Source organism: Barbus barbus (genome assembly GCF_936440315.1).
Source record: "Barbus barbus genome assembly, chromosome: 45".
NCBI lineage: Eukaryota > Metazoa > Chordata > Actinopteri > Cypriniformes > Cyprinidae > Barbus > Barbus barbus.
Window position 1 is genome coordinate 20,498,871 of NC_136723.1, and position 19,067 is coordinate 20,517,937.

At 36.7% G+C, this 19,067-nt stretch overlaps 2 protein-coding genes across 3 annotated transcripts; one reads left to right on the forward strand and one right to left on the reverse strand.

Moving 5' to 3' along the window:
- Positions 1 to 69: 69 nt before the first annotated feature.
- Positions 70 to 6,532, forward strand: LOC306864100 (transmembrane protein 120B). 2 transcript variants are annotated; one of them, XR_013783740.1, is made up of 13 exons: positions 70 to 166; positions 1,014 to 1,132; positions 1,224 to 1,340; positions 1,433 to 1,492; positions 1,574 to 1,669; positions 1,755 to 1,844; positions 2,918 to 2,983; positions 3,076 to 3,137; positions 3,218 to 3,310; positions 3,441 to 3,505; positions 4,109 to 4,177; positions 4,325 to 5,184; positions 5,599 to 6,434. XR_013783740.1 is itself a non-coding variant. In XM_079407815.1 (12 exons), the coding sequence occupies exons 1-12, from the start codon at positions 104 to 106 to the stop codon at positions 4,436 to 4,438; spliced, it is 1,014 nt and encodes a 337-aa protein (XP_079263941.1). In that variant the 5' UTR covers positions 70 to 103; the 3' UTR covers positions 4,439 to 6,532. The 2 variants fall into 2 exon arrangements, 1 of the variants encoding a protein (XP_079263941.1); XM_079407815.1 differs by having other exon boundaries at positions 4,325 to 6,532.
- A 731-nt stretch (positions 6,533 to 7,263) lies between these two features.
- On the reverse strand, positions 7,264 to 14,093 carry LOC306864516 (rho-related GTP-binding protein RhoF-like). Its single transcript, XM_079408565.1, has 5 exons — positions 13,724 to 14,093; positions 13,294 to 13,381; positions 11,579 to 11,688; positions 11,116 to 11,250; positions 7,264 to 8,214 (listed from the first exon to the last, which is right to left on the reverse strand). Exons 1-5 carry the CDS (start codon positions 13,850 to 13,852, stop codon positions 8,047 to 8,049), a joined length of 630 nt encoding a protein of 209 aa, XP_079264691.1. The 5' UTR covers positions 13,853 to 14,093; the 3' UTR covers positions 7,264 to 8,046.
- Positions 14,094 to 19,067: the final 4,974 nt, after the last annotated feature.

A 19,067-nucleotide genomic window follows, 5' to 3' on the forward strand; every position in this document is an offset into this window, starting at 1 on the left:
GCCTGTGATTGGTGGACAGGTGAAGAAGCGGAGCTTATATAAACAGCTAGAGCGCCAACTAGCGGCAGTGTGCGGCAGAGCAGCGCCAGCGCAGACGGGTACAATGTCACTGGAGAGATGTCAAACTGAATGGACAGAAATAGAGCAAGAATATCAGCAATTACAGGTTTGAACTGAACGGATGTGTGTTATATTTGTGCTCCGATAGTCTAAAGATGAATCTTGTGTTAGTTAGGAAGCAAATGCGTCTGTTTTGGATGTTTGTGACGCGGCTAACAGGCTTTAGCTCATCAGATGATCTGATTTTCTTTTGTTATTGTAGATGTGTGTTTAACCAGCATCAGTTCTCTAAAAACATATTTAAATGAATAAATATATTCGTGTATAGATTTTATTATTTTAATAGGTTTGGTGTGTTAGTTGAGTAGATCTGATAATGATTCACGAATTTAACAGGTTAAACCAGGTTAGATGTTAACCAAGAGTTGTTGCTCAACTGTTAAAAATGATCGTATAATCGATTCGTGATAGACAGGGTTAGATTACAGGATGGTGAAGCTCCTGTGGTTTGAATACTACAAAAAAGTGCCTTTTAGGGCAAGGTATCAAGGTAATACAATGGGGTTTTATTGTTGTTGTGTGTGTGTGTGTGTGTGTGTGTGTGTGTGTGTGTGTATATATACCATGGTAGTACCCAGGTATTTATTTTAATTACCCTGGTTTACCATGTAAAACCTTAAGCAAAAATATTCAGTACTATGGTACAAATCAAATAACCGTAGTATTTCAGTCTGAGATATGTATAAATACCATTAGAAATCAGCGGTCATGTGCTACCAGGCCTGGTTAGAGTTGATAGAAAGGATTGGCCCATGTTTAAAATACCCTTCTCATGTTCAAAATACCTCATGCTTAAAATGGAGCATCCAGAGGATGGATGTGTCCATTGAAAGGTCATGCATGTATTAGGAAACGATTCTTTATTTTGACCTCCAGTGTATTTTGTATTTTAGGAAACGCACAAAGTCTACAGACAGAAGCTGGAAGAGCTGACGAACCTGCAGGCGATATGCAGCAGTGCCATTAGCAAACAAAGAAAAGGCCTGAAAGAACTCAAGCATAGTCTTCTTAAGTATGTGCCAAGCTTCAGATGTTACTAAAGATCTTGAGCAATATGTTCACGATGATGTAAACGGATCCTTTTTCTCTCTTGTTGCAAACAGGTGTACGAAAACTTGCAATGAAAAAGAAACGGAGGTGATAAATGACCTGAAGGTTCAAATTAAAGAAAGGCAAAATGTATTTTTTGACATGGAGTCCTATTTGCCAAAGAAAAACGGGTGAGTTTTAGTTCTTCATTCTGATATGTATAGTAGTGCCACAGTTGTGTGGTTTGGTTTTGAGGTTTAAAACAGTTGTCTTCTCTTTTCAGACTGTACTTAAATTTGGTACTTGGAAATGTGAATGTCACGCTCCTCAGCAACCAAGCCAAGTGAGTCAAATGTGAGCATGTCCATTGAGCAGAGAGAGATTTCCCAATACGAAATTGCTGATTTTGTGTTTTCCAAAACAGGTTTGCGTACAAAGATGAATATGAGAAGTTCAAACTTTATATGACTATAATACTAATGTTTGGTGCCGTCACCTGCCTCTTCCTTTTCAACTACCGGTAAGACGAGAGATCTCAATAATTAATGTAATTTATGGAGGAAATTGTGCTGTTGGAGTCTAACATGCAGATGTCACGTTCACAGGGTTACAGATGAAATCTTCAATTTTTTATTGGTGTGGTATTATTGCACATTGACAATAAGAGAGAGTATCCTCATGAGCAATGGGTCACGGTGAGTTCACGTTCACTTTAAAGTACATTTGGTCAATGCTGTGACTTAACGGTTAACTGTGGTGCTAGTGGGAGATCTAGGTTCGAATCTCTCTTCCCGGTATCTTCCTGTCCTTTCTCTATTCTGTCAATAAACAGTCAGTTTTGAGACAAAATGCTTAAAATAAACCAAATTTCAGTTCATTTTTGTTTGTTTATTTCGCCACAGTATTTTGTTAATTTTTTTGTCTATTCATTTGTTTGGTTGTAGTATTTTGCTTGTTTGTTTTTGTTTATATTTGGTTGTGATTTTTGTTGAATTTTTGTTTTTTTGTTTGGTTGTTCATTTTTGTTTATTTGGTTGTTGAATTTTGTTTGTTTTTATTTATTTATTTATTTGCATTAGCAGCCATATCACCCTGTATCACCCAAGACTGGTTGCCTACTGAAGCTAAGCAGGGTTGAACCTGGTCAGTACCTGGATGGGAGACTTAGGTTGCTGCTGGAAGAGGTGTTAGTGAGGCCAGCAGGGGGTGCTCACCCTACGGTCTGGGTGGGTCCTAGCGCCCCAGTATAGTGACGGGGACACTATACTGTAAAAAGCACTGTCCTTCGGATGAGACGTTAAACCAAGGACACTCTGTGGTCATAAAAAATCCCAGGATGTCCTTCGAAAAAGAGTAGGGGTGTAACCCTGGCATCCTGGCCAAATTTGCCCATTGGCCTCTGACCATCATGGCCTCCGAACCATCCCCATATCTACTGATTGGCTTCATCACTGTCTCCTCTCCACCAGTAAGCTGGTGTGTGGTGGGCGTTCTGGCGCACTATGGCTGCCGTCGCATCATCCAGGTGGATGCTGCACACTGGTGGTGGACGAGGAGATACCCCCCTTACTATGTAAAGCGCTTTGAGTGCCTAGAAAAGCGCTATATAAATGTAACAAATTATTATTATTTGGTTGTATTTGTTTTTGTATGTTTGGCTGTGATCATTTTTTGGTGGTTTTTGTATATTTTGTAATATTTTATCTGTTCATTTATATATTGCGTTATGAGGAATGCTTATGATTGACCTTTTATTATTTCTTTCTAGAATTAAAGGCTGGTGGGTGTCACATCATTACGTCTCAACCTTTTTATCAGGTGTTATGTTGACATGGTAAGTGTTTTAGGCCTCAAATCCTATAATTGAATCATTTTTCCCATCACCAGCTTGTATTTCATCACCACTCTCTGTTTCTGTGTTCTAAGGCCTGAAGGTCCAATGTATCAGATGTTCAGAAGTCAGTTCCTGGCTTTCTCCATCTATCAGAGTGAGTATAATCTATTAGCTGTTCAGTGTGGTTTGTGTGTCTTTTGTTTGTTGTTATAGTGTTGAATGTTTCTCTGGCAGGTTGTGTGCAGTTTCTTCAGTATTATTATCAGAGCGGTTGCTTGTATCGTTTACGGGCTCTGGGGGAAAGAAACCAGCTGGACCTGACAGTGGGTAAGCATTGTGACCGATTTGAATCATGGGAGAAATGTTGACCTGGATGATGTCATTGGTTCACACTGCAGATGTTACATGTTTGGCCTGAAGTCAGAGCCCAGACTGACCTCTCATGTTACTCTTACAGAGGGCTTTCAATCATGGATGTGGAGGGGGCTTACATTCCTCCTCCCGTTTCTATTCTTTGGTCATGTGAGTATCAGCGTTTAAGTGTTGCTTTCATTTTTCATGCATATTATTTTTATTTTTTTATTTATTCAACTATTCAGTCACCTAAAAAAATAAGTTGCCTGAAAGGTTTCATGCATTTTACAGTGCGACATCTATGAAGATCATAACATGTAACTGTGTGAGGATTTTAAACAATGTTACTGCTTAAAAGTTTGGGGTCAGTAAACTAAAATTAGGAATCTTATTTAGCAAGTGACAGTAAAGACATTTACAATGTTACTTAAGATTTCTATCAACATTGATAGGTTTCTTGAGCAGCAAATTTCTGAAGGATCATGTGACACTGAAGACTGGCGTATTGATGCTGAAAATTCAGCTTTGCATGACAGGAAGAACTTGCATTTTGAAATATACTGAAACGGAAAACAGTTATTTTAAATTGCATTCATATTTCAGAATATTACTGTATTTTTGGTCAAGTAAATGCACCCTTTGTAAGCAAAAGACACTTGCTAAAAAACATTTTAAAAATATACTGACCCTAAACATTTGAACAGTGTATATATATTGATTGAGTTGACAGGCATGTAAGATAAATGTGTTGATTTTCTCTCCTCTGGTCAGTTTTGGCAGCTGTACAATGCTGTGTCTCTTTTTAAGCTGTCTGCCCGTGATGACTGCAAGGAATGGCAGGTAAAGAGAGCAGCTGAAGTTGTCAAGCATCACTATTAATGCTTAAAACCCCAAGTATTAATTTTCTGCACATTGCTCATCCTGTACTGTTATTCATTTTGCCAGTATTGCAGATAGATTTTTGCACTCAAGTATTTAATTTTTCAGGTTTTCATGTTGGCCTTGACGTTTCTCGTCCTGTTCTTGGGAAATTTCCTCACTACTTTGAAAGTGGTCCACCAGAAGTTCCAGAAAAACAAAGAAAAGGTCAAAAATAACTGATGAGACGCCAACTGGAAGATTTCATACGCAGCGTGGCCAGTGAGGAACTCAGAACTGAACTTCAAAGCGCACAAAACTGTTTCGTCTATAGGAGTCGCGTCCCACGAGCTGTTTGGAGATGATTGGAGGGAGATGTTGACGTCTCCCCGAACTCGTTTCAGCAGCAGCCGTGAAAATCAAGATTTCGTGTCACATTGCCCTATCATCTGCCGTGTTGTTTTTGCTCTTATTTATGCAATCACAGCAGCTAGAGGGTAACGTTTGGGTTAGAAACCACTGACAGCCTTCAGACACTGTATACTCAATAAGCGAGGAGACTTCAATTCACTTTTGTTTTGTTCCTGTGCATGGAAATGTTTACCAAAAGCCTCATTTAAAATTTATGCAACACAGCAGAAAGGCTGTAGAACTGCAGATGCTCATTTCACTGCAGCATCTCAAAGGGATTTGTTATGGTTTTTTAAGAAGCTGGATAGTGATGAAAGTACTTTTTCCTCATACAAGGCATTTTAGCTGAAGCATATGTTACATATTTGTGGGAAAGCATTGAAACAATGTAACTCTAAGGGAAAGGTGTGTTTTGCACATCGTGGCTGGTTAGTACAGTGATCGAGTAAGGCCAAATTCTTGAATTAAAGAATAGTTTCTTTTATTTTATTTTAAATTTGCTCACCCTCAGACCATCCCAAGATGTAAATGAGTGTTTATTTATCAGAACGGTAAATTTCACATTACATCACTTGCACGCCAATGGATCCTCTGCCGTGAATGGGTGCCATCAGATTGAGAGCCCAAATTGCTGATAAAAACATCACAATAATCCACACCACTCTAGTCTATAAATGAACAATTCATTAATTATCCATAATATTGCTTTTTGCAGTGAAAAAGTTGCTTCGTCTGAATCAGGAGAGAAATATGCACAGATCAAACATTGTTTACAAGTGAAAAAAACTTTTTACTGGAGGAAGCGTTATTAAGGGCTCGTATTTTGACCAGAAGAGACATCTTAATGATGGATTTGTTTCTTACAAACATGCACCTTTTTGTTTCACAAGACATTAATTGCTGGACTGAAGTCATATGGATTACTTGTGGATTATTGTGATGTTTTTATCAACTGTTTAGATTTTCAATCTGACGGCACCCATTCACTGCAGAGGATCAAATGGTGTCCAAGTGATATAATGCTAAATTTCTCCAAATCCGTTCCGATGAAGAAACAAACTCAAATACAGCTTCATTTTTTTGGGTCACATGATATTCCCTGACATCTTGAAAACATGGATTTTTTTTTTTAAGATGGCAATAAAGCTCCAGTAACACTTCATTGTACATTAGGAGCATCCCTTTCCTCTTACCTTGTTATTTTCACGTTTGGTAGTTGTATTCAAAGGCATAGACATGAAAGTCAGAATAACAGAAATGCTGAACTATATCTTGCATAATGTGAATGAATGCTGTTATAATTACATCTACTGTAATAGTATGTGTTTCTGTGTTACTTTGAACGTGTCAAATTTTTTGTTTAAGCAAAGTTTTTCATGGTTTACCATCAGGGAGACCGTTTTCCTATGTGATATTACAGAGGCAGGTCACTACAGAAGTTGCATTTGGTTACAGAATGATTTGTTTGCCTTAATGCTCTCCTTTGCCTGTTCATACCTGGTTTAGTTTAGCCTAGAACCCAAGTGTTACAAGTTGTTTGGAATTTCATGGGCTCAGTACCTGAAGCAAAAAGCTGTAATTAAAGGGATTTCTCATGTTGGGAAATGCTTTATTGCACAATTAACCACTGCGTAAATCATGCGTAACAGTTCACAATGTGATTTCGTCAGTGTTTTGTGTTGAATGAAATAACTGCACTTTTTGCTTAAACGTAAAATAAGCCTTCGGACTGGAGGAAAAGGAGGTTTCCAAAGGCCGATTAGATATTAAGCTGGATTCCATTCACCTTCTGTTGCTATAGAGCAAATAAATTCAACCTGATGCAATCTGTGTGGCCTCGTGTGAAAATTTATTACTGAGGCATTCACCAGCAGGGGGCGCAAGAATGTGCTTCTACATTGTGGGTGAAATAAAGGATTTTTATTTATTTACTCATTTATTTAGAAAACCACCATCAAATTAAATGTTCCACCTTGTTATTAGAACATAGTATGTTCATACTACCTGATAAGTAATACTGAAATGTGACCCTGTGCCACAAAAGCAGTCATAAGTAGCACGAGTGTATTTGTAGCAAGAGCCAACAATACATTGCATGGGTCAAAATTATCCATTTTCCTTTTATGCCAAAAATCATTAGGATATTAAATCAAGATCTTGTTCCATGAAGATATTTTGTCAATTTCCTACCGTAAATATATCAAAACCTAATTTTTGATTAGTAACATGCATTGCTAAGAACTTCATTGGATAACTTTGAAGGCGATTTTCTCAATACTTTTATTTTTTCTCAATAATCATTTTTCTTTCTTTATGGAATACAATATATAAAACAAATTAGATATTATAATGATAAATAATTTAAAATAAAAGAATTGATTAACAGTGCAGGGTAGCTTCAATGGAATTATCAGTAAATAACACTGATAATAATTTCATGCTGAAGTAACATTTCATTCTTAGCTTCGTAGCCGCGACAGCAGTATTTGGAGGCTTCCGTTACCGCAGTCGCATCCTGCAAAGCAGGAGTTTATATGCTAACCACAACATCACTCTTGTATTCTGAGAGGTTTTCACTCATTTGTCTGCCTAATATCTGAAAGCTACATCATGCAAAATGAAAGTATGTGTGCCAATGTATAACGAATAGTAAAGCTACAGAATTTTACTAGTGACAATATTTACTTAATTAGGCAAAACATTTGCATATATGCACAATAAATATCTTAAAATATCACGGGTTTATTTGTGCAGTAATGGTTTTCACTTTCTGGCATCTGTGTGAGATCTGAAAAAAGTTAGAGATACAGTAAATCATTGAAAGAAACAAAAGTGTTTAGTACAAATCTCCAGGATTTTTTGTACATCATATGCCAATTGTTTTTTTGTTTTTTCAGAAAGCTTTATAGACTCATAAAATAGTACTGTAACTCAAAGTTTAAAAACTGCAACTATTGTGTGAGTCGATAACATGCATTGCACAACAGAAACATGTTACACCCAGTGCAACATAGTGGCAGGTACTTCAGTTAGTTGTGCGTTACCATTATAAACAACATAGATTATAACTGCATTTAAAACGTGACAATGTGATATATGTATAGTCATCCCTGAGACATCAGCAGCATTTTTTCCATCTCCTATTGGATCCACAATCATGGCAGACCAAATTCCATCAAGTCATATCAGTAACACCAGCAGAAGGATGTGGCGTGGACCATTACAGACTTATCATTCACACACACTAGTGACCTCTGTCAAACAGTTAAGCCTTGCTTGGTGGGAAGATTGTGAGTAAATGCACACCACATGCCCTGAAAAATATTCCTTCAAGAAAACTTAAACAATTGTGAGAAGCCTTGCAGATGTTTCCGGAATGTTTACAGAATATCCTAGTTCATATATACAAAACTTGAACAAGTGTGTTCTTCTGGCAGTGGTCACAGAATGGTGCAGCGTTTCTTCTTCTTGCCGAGATGTCTTGCTTTAGCCCTGGCCGCTAGTGCTCGCTTGGTTGCCTCTCTGAAAATGTCCTCTACGTTTTCTCTATATTTAGCCGAACACTCCAGGTATATCTCAGCGTTCATTTGCTTCTGGATCTGTTCACCCTAAGAAAGAGATATGAAGGTTGGTTACTCAGTTAACATATCTATATCTGTGTATACATATATACATGCACGGGTACACACATACACACACACACACACAATAAATATATACATACACACTATATATTTATTTAGTCATTTAGCAGACACTTTTATCCAAAGCGACTTACAAATGAGGACATAAGAAGCAATCAAAACCAACAAAAGAGTAACAATGTGCAAGTGCTATTACAAGTCTTGGATAGCCTAACGCAATACAGATAAATATTATTATCATTAATTTATATATATACACACACAATAAATATATACATACATACACACACACACATATATATATATATATATATATATATATATATATATATATATATATATATATATGTATGTGTGTGTGATAATCCGAGATAATCCATCCACCTCACAGGTGTGGCATGTCAAGATGCTGATTAGACAGCATGATTATTGCACAGCTGTGCCTTAGGCTGGCCACAATAAAAGGCCACTCTAAAATGTGCAAAACTCTTGGGGGCAAAAACAAAAGTGTTGCGTTTCAAATTTAGTTCATATATATATACACATACATACATATACACACACACACACACGCACGTATATAAACTCACTGGCCACTTTATTAGGTACACCTTGCTAGTACTGGGTTGGACCCCCTTTTGCCTTCAGAACTGTCTTAATTCTTCGTGGCATAGATTCAACAAGGTGTTGGAAACATTCCTCAGAGATTTTGGTCCATATTGACATGATAGCATCACGCAGTTATTGCAGATTTGTCGGCTGCACATCCATGATGCGAATATCCCGCTCCACCACATCCCAAAGATGCTCTATTGGATTGAGATCTGGAGACTGTGGAGGCCATTTGAGTAAAGTGAACTCATTGTCATGTTCAAGAAACCAGTCTGAGATGATTTGAGCTTTGTGACATGGTGCATTATCCTGCTGGAAGTAGCCATCAGAAGATGGGTACACTGTAGTCATAAAGGGATGGACATGGTCAGCAACAATACTCAGGTAGGCTGTGGCATTTAAACAATGCTCTATTGGTACTAAGGGGCCCAAAGTGTGCCGAGAAAATATCCCCCACACCATTACACCACCACCACCAGCCTGAACAGTTGAGACAAGGCAGGATGGATCCATGCTTTCATGTTCTTTACACTAAATTCTGACCCAACCATCTGAATGTCGCAGAAGAAATTGAGACTCATCAGACCAGGCAACGTTTTTCCAATCTTCTATTGTCCAATTTTGGTGAGCCTGTGTGAATTGTAGCCTCCGTTTCCTGTTCTTAGCTGACAGGAGCAGCACCCGGTGTGGTCTTCTGCTGCTGTAGCCCATCTGCTTCAGGGTTCGACGTGTTGTGCGTTCAGAGATGGTATTCTGCATACCTTGGTTGTAATGAGTGGTTATTTGAGTTACTGTTACCTTTCTATCATCTCTAACCAGTCTGCCCATTCTCCTCTGACCTCTGACATCAACAAGGCATTTTCGTCCACACAACTCTTTTTCGGACCATTCTCTGTAAACCCTAGAGATGGTTGTGCGTGAAAATCCCAGTAGATCAGCAGTTTTTGAAATACTCAGACCAACCCGTCTGGCACCAACAACCATTCCACGTTCAAAGTCACTTAAATCCCCTTTCTTCCCCATTCTGATGCTCGGTTTGAACTTCAGCAAGTCGTCTTCAGATGCCTAAATGCATAGAGTTGCTGCCATGTGATTGGCTGATTAGCAATTTATGTTGCCAAGCAATTGAACAGGTGTACCTAATAAAGTATATATATATATATATATATATATATATATATATATATATATATATATATATATATATATATATATATATATATATATATACACACACATATATATATTAAGTTTTTTTATGAAATGAATAAATTTATTCAGCAGGGATGCATTAAATTAATCAAAAGTGACAGTAAAGACAATGTTACAAAGAACAAAGATATCTATTTTAAATAAATGCTGTTCTTTTGAACTTTCACAAAAATTATAACATGGTTTCCACAAAAATATTAAGCAGCACAACTGTATATTAATTATATTACTGTATATTGAGTATATTACTGTATATTGAGTATATCTGGCCGGCGCTACAGATCACTGAGCACCAGAACAGCCAGACACAAGAACAGTTTTTTCCCCCAGGCCGTATCCCACCTGAACAACACATAACACACACCGGTACTGTACATCTGTAAATAACCCATCAAACCCTCATCTGTACATAGGACACATGCACATTCACAGTTCTGTCTATGGTCATGTCTCTTTTCTGTATATTTTTATTTTTATTACTATTGTTATCCTTAATTATTGTATATTCTCTTCATTAGTGTTCTTTATCACCTTAATTATATGTTGTCTGCACTATGTTTGTACTTTCTGTACTGGAAGCTCATAACACCAAGACAAATTCCTTGTGTGTGCAAACACACTTGGCAATAAAGCTCTTTCTGATATTAAATATATATTAAATGTTTTATTAACTTTCTGGGAAAAAAGTATCAAGATTTCCATACAAATATTAAGAGCAGCACAACTGTTTTCAAAACTGAGTGTATGCGTGCGTGTGTGCGTGTTATACATATATACAGTATACACACACACACATATATATATATATATATATATATATATATATAATGCAGTTTCTGGGGAAAATTATCAGGATTTCCATGAAAATATTAAGCAGCACAACTGTTTTCACATTACTTAACAAGCGTAACCCAAAAATATGTGAACTTAACTCAATATGACTTGTTTTTATGAGACCGAGTGCTTGTGATGTTCTTTATTTTGTATATCACTTTGAATAAAAATGTCTGTTAAATAAATAAATATAAATGTAACGCCAACCTGGAGGTAGGTGATGGGCGCCAGATCTAAAGCTTTGAGCTTCCTCGTCTTCTCTTTGTCCTTTCGCAGGTCCGTCTTGCACCCTATTAAAATAATGGGGACGTCACGGCAGAAATGATGGACCTCTGGGTACCACTGTAGGGGAACAGGGAAAAACCATTTAAAACTGAACTTCTTCTTTTATATAAATACTTTTTCTGGTCTTCCTTAATGCTGTAATGTATCTATCTTTAGGCCATGAATGAACAGTCCCTTTGCTGTGCCTTTATTTAAACAGGGCTCGGCACATTCCTCTGAACCGAAATGACAGGAAGCTTCCAGAATTACTGTTTGTTTTCAGAGGCGGTCCATCTCTAATCATCTACACTTCAGGTCAAAGTTTATCAGCTCACAGTAAACAAAGTTAAAACAGACTTTCACCTGACGAACACTACAGTTTCATTCTCAACTGAAGGCAAATCACCTTTATCGTGACATTGTCGAACGACGTTGGACTGGTCACATCGTAGCAGATGATAACAAGGTTTGCTTCTTGATACGACAGAGGCCTCAAGCGATCATAGTCCTCCTGGCCTGTCAGTAAACAGATTAGAAGGAAATGACGTCATTATTTCCTATTGATACCTGGAAACAACACTGCATTATGTGGAGCATTTCTATAGCGATGCTTCTAAACAAGTCAGAGGTGGAGCCCTCTGACCATATACAGCATCTTCCTGTATGTTGTACTTTATGAACAAAGTATTTTGACAAAAAAACCGAGATGTGGTAGAAAACCACATCCTGGCTTCAACTTCTTGTTTCTGAGAGGCAGAGAAGGTCCGGGCAGCAGTGTTACTGCTCGATTACTGAAGATGCAGTTCAATTTAGACAAGAAAAAAAGGCATTTTGAAGAATTTATCATGGAGAAATTCAGGTTATATAGATGTCAGGGGTTCACCAAGGCCAGTAAACGATGATTAGCTCAATACAAGAATGTGCAACATTCCAAAAAAGGTATAAAATGTCTGATGATCAGTGTGATTTATAAAAATTAATCTTCCTTATGCATTCAATGTAAAAATGTGAAAACATATCCTGTAGTTTCTGAATGTATCAGTTCTAATATGTTTGAACCATGAACAAATATTGAATATTGAACCCATTTTCAACCAATCGGTGCTTCAAAAATAACAAATTTGCTTTAAAACATATCTGTAAAAATATCCTATTGCACTGTATATGCACATTTTACAAAAACACACAACTGTTCAAAAGTTTGGAGTTTAAAAAAAAATGATGGTTACCAAAAAATACAGTAAAAAGAGTAATATTTTGAAATATTATTATGATTTAAAATAACTGTTTTCTATTTGAAAATGTAATTTATTCATGCGATGCAAAGCTGAAATTTCAGCGTCAATGCTCCAGTACAAAGTGTCACATGATCATATATCAAATCTTTTTAAAAAAAACAGCTGTGCTGCTTAATATTTTTGTGGAAACCATAATACTTTGTTTTCAGTTTTTTTTTTTTTTTTTTTTTTCAAAAGATCAGCAATTATTTCAAACTGATTTTTTTTATATAACATTATAACCTTGCTGAATAAATACTCACTCCATCCAAAAAAATTAATAAATAAATCTTACCAACCCCAAACTTTTCAACAGTAGTGTAACATTAGATAATTAGTACTAAATAATTCATTTAATTATTAACATTTTCAATACATCTTCAATAACAACTGCGTTACACATTCAGTAGTGGCTTTTAGCATGTTACACCACATCCGCAGACAGATTCTGGCCCAATAAAAACGGCTTAAAAACTGGAGGGTGATACTTAGAATAAGAATATTTCACAATGGCTAACATGTCATTTATTTCAAGTAAATACTGTAATATACTGTAAGTAATTTATAGAGTATGGTCTTGGATGTCAATAATTGAGGACAAAAATCTTAAATCTTGCCGAATAATTCAAAATTAATTTGAACACAATGCCAAAGAAAAAAAATAATTTAGATAATCATGCAATGATCAAAGTATGCATGCGCCCTGACCTCAGGGATGACAGCTATGAAAACTATTACTAATGGCCTCACACCCATTTCACGCAACATTCCTGCCTAAATATCTAATCAATAACGCGTCACTATAGACAATGGCGAGGTGTGTCTGGCATCTGTACACACTCACCTGCCGTATCGTACAGATTCAGCTGAATGTCTTTCCCTCCATAGGACACAGTCGTGACGTATTTCTCGAACACAGACGGAGCATATTTCTGTTGAACATCATTATAAAATTAGACAAATACAGGTGTATAATTGATGACGGTGCATAAAAATGTTAATATTTCACATTTGAAGTATCAAGGCGTAGGCAGAAACCAGAATTGCGGTCTGGAAGTGGAAAAACTTGCTGAGGATGTTGTGAAAATGATCGTTATACATTTTGCAATGTTTCCTTCTCTTGAAAATAGTTATTTCTGTAACCATCTTCAGAATTGATGTAAATACGGTTTACTTACACAAAAAAATTGAAAAGGGTAAAGTCAAGCACATGAATTTGTACTTTGCCAACATACAATTGTCATTTTGAGCTTAATCATCACCTAAAAGCTTACCTCTGGGAAATCTCCTTTGGCGTACACCATAAGCAGAGATGTTTTCCCACAACCCCCGTCTCCGACAATCACAATTTTGAGAGAATCAGTTTGAGTGCCATTGCCGGCTACAGTGCCGTTCTGTGTCATGTCCTTCCGCAGGCCGCACCGGCCGAGTCAGTTCCTCCAACAGGTGCCCAAGTGCACAGAAGTGTCAGGTAAATTCATTGAGTATAACGTGAGACTAACTCTCTGCCAGGTAAGCATGCTGCTATCCGGTCTCAACTTCCTCTTCCTCTTGCCTTTTTTCTTTTCACACCATGTGACTGTGTTTTCAAGAACCGCAGCAGATCAGAGCGTGCGACTGTAAGTGAGGCTGTTAAACATATGTGACTCTTTCCTGTGCCTGTCTGCACATGTTCTGCACCATCACTAGGCGGGGTACATGAAGGCACTCCCTCCAGCAGGTCAGGAGAGTTTACTTCCTAAATACATTTTAGTTCAAAGACAGTCCTTTGAAAATCTTCTCACATTTCTCACATTCTCCCGTCTACATGGGTGGAGCGGGACAGAGGGTTTGCTTAGGGTGATATTACAAAAAACATCACTGCAGTAATTATAGTAGCAATTTGTTGATCATTAAGTTAATTATATAAAAGTGTGACTTTGTTACTAATAACAATTACATAAAGTGTTATTATTTGTATTACTAAGAGATTTACACACTTATTAAAAGTGTTATTTTAGTATCATTCAGATTAATTTTTATTTTTGTATTTCCTGTTTTCATTACAATTTTATGTTTTTTTATTATTTTAATATTCCTATATAGTTTTTATTACTTATTTCCGTTTTTGGTTATTTTAGGACATTAAGTTAAACCAAATGAAAAATGAGAACGGTTACTTGACCAACTATAGCTGAAATCTTTTTTTTTTTACTATATTTTATTTTAGTTAACATTTATATTTCAGAGAACGACAATGTTTTTTTTTAATAGTTTTAGTTGTTTAGGTGTCAATAAATGTGCCCGTTACAACAACAAAATAAACTTAAACAAATGTACAGTATATAAACATTAATTCATGTACATATTTTACTATTTAATTTTACTCTTTAAAAATTATTTGCTTGCATATTAGTAAGAATTATTAAAAGCATTAAAAAGAATAGAGTTACAATGTCAAATGCAAAATGATTCAGTTCAAATTCCCACGTTTAAAAGATTTGCATATATTAATTTGAGATGAACCTATGAGACTATGAGACGTCGGTAGCACATCATGGTAAGTTTGATAAGGTCCTGAATGCACATACATACTCATATATATATATATATATACAAATACATGGTCGTGGATGCTGAATGGTCAAAATAGCATTGCAGTTGTGTTAAAAATGCACCATATATTATTATATTGTTATCAATATCAATAGTATTTACAAATAAACTTTAAAGTTTTAAAGTTCATGTCTGTTTATTTTTTTTTTATGACTAGTCTACAAAATAAACACTATATAAAAGAACATATCAAGGACTGGATCTTTTAAGATGGTATTTAATCTGCTTAATGCATGGTCTTTAATACAAAGCAAAATGATATGCGAAACCAGTAGTAGCCTACCAGCTAAAGGCCATTGTTCAAAGCAAAACCTCAGTGCTCCTGTGAGTATAACAAACCTTTCTTCATTTATTTTACCAATGGCCAATAGGTGTCAGTTAATGCATCCCCCACACCGTCACAGCCAATGAGAGGCTAGAAAAAGGCTGTTGTTTTTCTCCTCATTTCTCACAGATAGGAGGCGTCATATTATGACTGTCTCTGTCACATAAATGAACATTTACTGCTTCCAAACATGGCAAGGGAAAGAAATTGCAAAAATTAATTATAAAAGCCCACCAAGTTCTCAAAATAATTTATATGGATTTTTAAGTAAAAAAGGTCCATTAATGATGGACAAAAGCGGCCTACAGCAGCAGGGCCCGTTTGGTTCGGTTCCACATCAGTTCACACGCAGCCACAAGGAATAAAAATGTAAATGAACGATTCAACAGAACGCCAGCTTCGTTTCCAGGAAACAGCTAATTAGGCGAAGATGAGGAAGAAATAAAAAAACGAAACATCGGTAAATAAATACAAAACTACATTTATTTTTAAGAAGAATTAAATTTATTGCGCACATAAAAGCAGTTCATTGAGCGCAACATCTCTGTGTATATACTTACCACATTATTAAATGTTACAATCCATCTTTATCTCAATTCTAAATAAGAAAAAAAAGTTAAAGTGAAATGTTAGTAAAAATAATTGTAGCCTACATGAGAAATGTAATGCGAGCCGTCGTCAGGATCTGAGTGTTTCCTCAGATTTTTTGTGGAAACATTAAAAAAAGCACATTACAGGGAATATACACACATTGCTGGCATTAAAACCCCTTTGTGATTTAGACATCTACCAGTCTCCACAAAAATTACATTCAAAATATACAAAATAGTACATATAAAAGATTGCCTCAAAAGTGAACTCTTCGAGATCTAAACAAAAATTAACACAGCTTATATGATTAATGACGAAGATCAAGTTTGTCGAGGATCCACTGCAGCAGTCCAGAGCACAGATGAAGCTTTACGCACAAGTTTGCATATCGGGTAAAAAACAAAAAACACCTAAAAGATGATAAAACTGGTGTCGACTGAGATCTTCTGCCCTTCTGTCCTGCCGTTAGAAACAGCTTGCGTTCGCAGGTTACGTAGATAAAGAGGATTTTCCTAATTAAACACACGAGTGCCATAAAACGGCCTCATGACCCACTTCAGCCTTGGGCGGCAGACACGACGCGGTCAGCACGACTTCAGTCCTTTCTTCTGGAATATTCTGACATCAGTCGTACTTTAGACTATGGCAGAGAGACAAAACCGAATTGGTGTGCGTGCAATAACAAGCGTGAATCCTAAAGAAGCGAAAGACAGATGGTGCGTTCCCTTGCGCAATACTGTTCTGGTTGACAAATTGGCGCTGGCGTCGCCCCAAACGCACAGAAAGAGAAAGATAAAACACAAAGGCAAAGGCAAAACCTAAATTCAAATGCTGAGATGCTTGGGTTATAAATATGTCCGTACACATTTTTTTTAGAGATGTGAAATAAGATAGATATACAAAATTACATAGCCATAAATTGTGCAAAACACGACAATCTGCATACCACATACCGGTATGTGTTGCAACAGTGTGATATATTCAGCAGAAGACCTGAGAAACCTAAGTAGTGCGCAATCCTGCATGCATCACGTCAAATGATCCTCTGAATGGCTGGCGAATAAACTGCACCGAATGTTCTTGAAAGGGGGACGAGAGAGAGCACACAGAGGACTGGATATTCCCTTTGTACTTGCTGATTGAAATGCCACACAGTGTTTGAGAGTCTTTCTCCGACCTTAAATGGTTAGGTGGGTGCAGTCATATCCCGGACCCGTGGCATGCGTCCAAACTCTCAGATTACTGCTGTGTGTTTTTGTGCCACAGGGTTTCCAGCGCTTTGCGCAGCAGCGTCGAGGGCGCGTTTTACGCACGAGATAATACTGCGAGTTTTGTGCAATATCCTCGCTTTTCAAACGACAAGCCCCTCTGACCACATCTTGTCAGTTTGTGTTTGCAATGATTGCCACGTACAAAGGCAGAATCGGTTGAAAGAGCGACAGACAGCCTCGCCCATAAATGGCGCGGGCGGCAGCCTTTCTTTTCCACAATGATGTCCTTGTGAAGACGCCATGTTGAAAATGAGAACAGCAGAGAAGCCATTAAACAACAGGCTATTTCTGAGGTCGCTTTGGACATGGGTCAGCAATGAGAGGTGTCTACAATAATGATTTTTACACCTTTATCTGTTTATTTTGACAATTATAAGAAATCCCCACAGGAAAAATAATACTTGTATTTTTAAAATGAGTTTATATGATTTTAATGTTACCTGTTAAAACAGAATATTCCCAAATCATTTTGTCTCAAATAAGGTCGTATAAACCATTACCTTCGGAAAGATTTTTTGTTTCTCTGTCTTCTGAATGATGAAGAGCGAGTGAATTTCTCTTGTCATTCTGTCTTCAGGAAGAGAAAGAGAGTGATTGTTTGCATATTGCAATATCTAAAAGTGCCTCAAGATTTCCAGCAGCTCCACTCGTTGGAGACTGCGCAGATAGATGTTAAATGGTGAATTATGTCGAAAAACGACGGCAGAAAAATGGTTATTGTCGTTTTCTTCCTTTTAGGCGTTGCAACCCAACCCCCTCTTTAAAGCCAGTGTTAAAGGATCCGAAGATGGGAATGAAAACGTTCCTGTTTCTTCATCGTTTAGGCCTGATAGAATTATTTCAACAAAATGTTAAGGTAAATATCTCTGTTAGTGTTTTGAAAATTATGAATGTTTGGAGTCATGTTTATACATTATCTCTAGCGTGCTGTTATGAGACTAATAGTGTTATGAAATTAAAGTGTGCCCTTGGCGCAAGGTCAGATATACTGAGGGTGCACTTACTGAAGGGATTTCCACTGCATTGTAAAACCAGGAATACATTGTTCCCAATATAAACGTCATGAAAAAGTTAATTCCACCTATTTCTTTAAACATAATTTTACTTAATAATAATAGTTGATACCAGTACTGCTGTAGGGTTTTTTTTTAAAAAGTGAGGCACAATCAAGAGGAGCATTAAAACAACCACAAACCCTATCAATCATACCTGTGATTCAGCATTTTTGCAAAAGGCCAATTGTCCTTTTTCTCTATGGCCTGCCTTGTTTGCTGAAATGTGAGAAGCAATCAATTTAAATGGATAAAAAAAAAAAGAGAGAACAGCATGCAACTAAATGTTCTCAAGACAAAGCTTTGCTCAAAACTAATGACACTTAGGGAGCACTAAAAATAAATAAAAAAATTCAGCCAGTTTACATAAAATGCCTCAGTTTAATAAGCAATAAAACATTTATTCTGCAGCTAAATAAGCAAAGACAATAAAGATAAACTTACTTATTGATTAATGCTTGGCCCTGAACAAGGCAGGGCCTTAAAAGCAGTTGGTAATTTGCATGTGTTTTTTTCTTTCTCTCTCTTTTTACAGTCTAGTTAGAAATGATATAAATCAAATGCAAAATGTTTATTCAGTAGCATTTTACTAAAAAATAAAATGCTGTTATATGGGTGTGCCATGACCTAGTTTGCTGGGACAAAGATGGTTTCCAGGAAGAGAAAAAAAGTTTAAAAATGTCAAAGGGATATCATCCAACATTTCATCTTTCTTCTTCTCAGATCCTGTAAACAGAGACACTGTATGTATTAAATAGTCCATAAAAGGCTGATGAAAACAAGA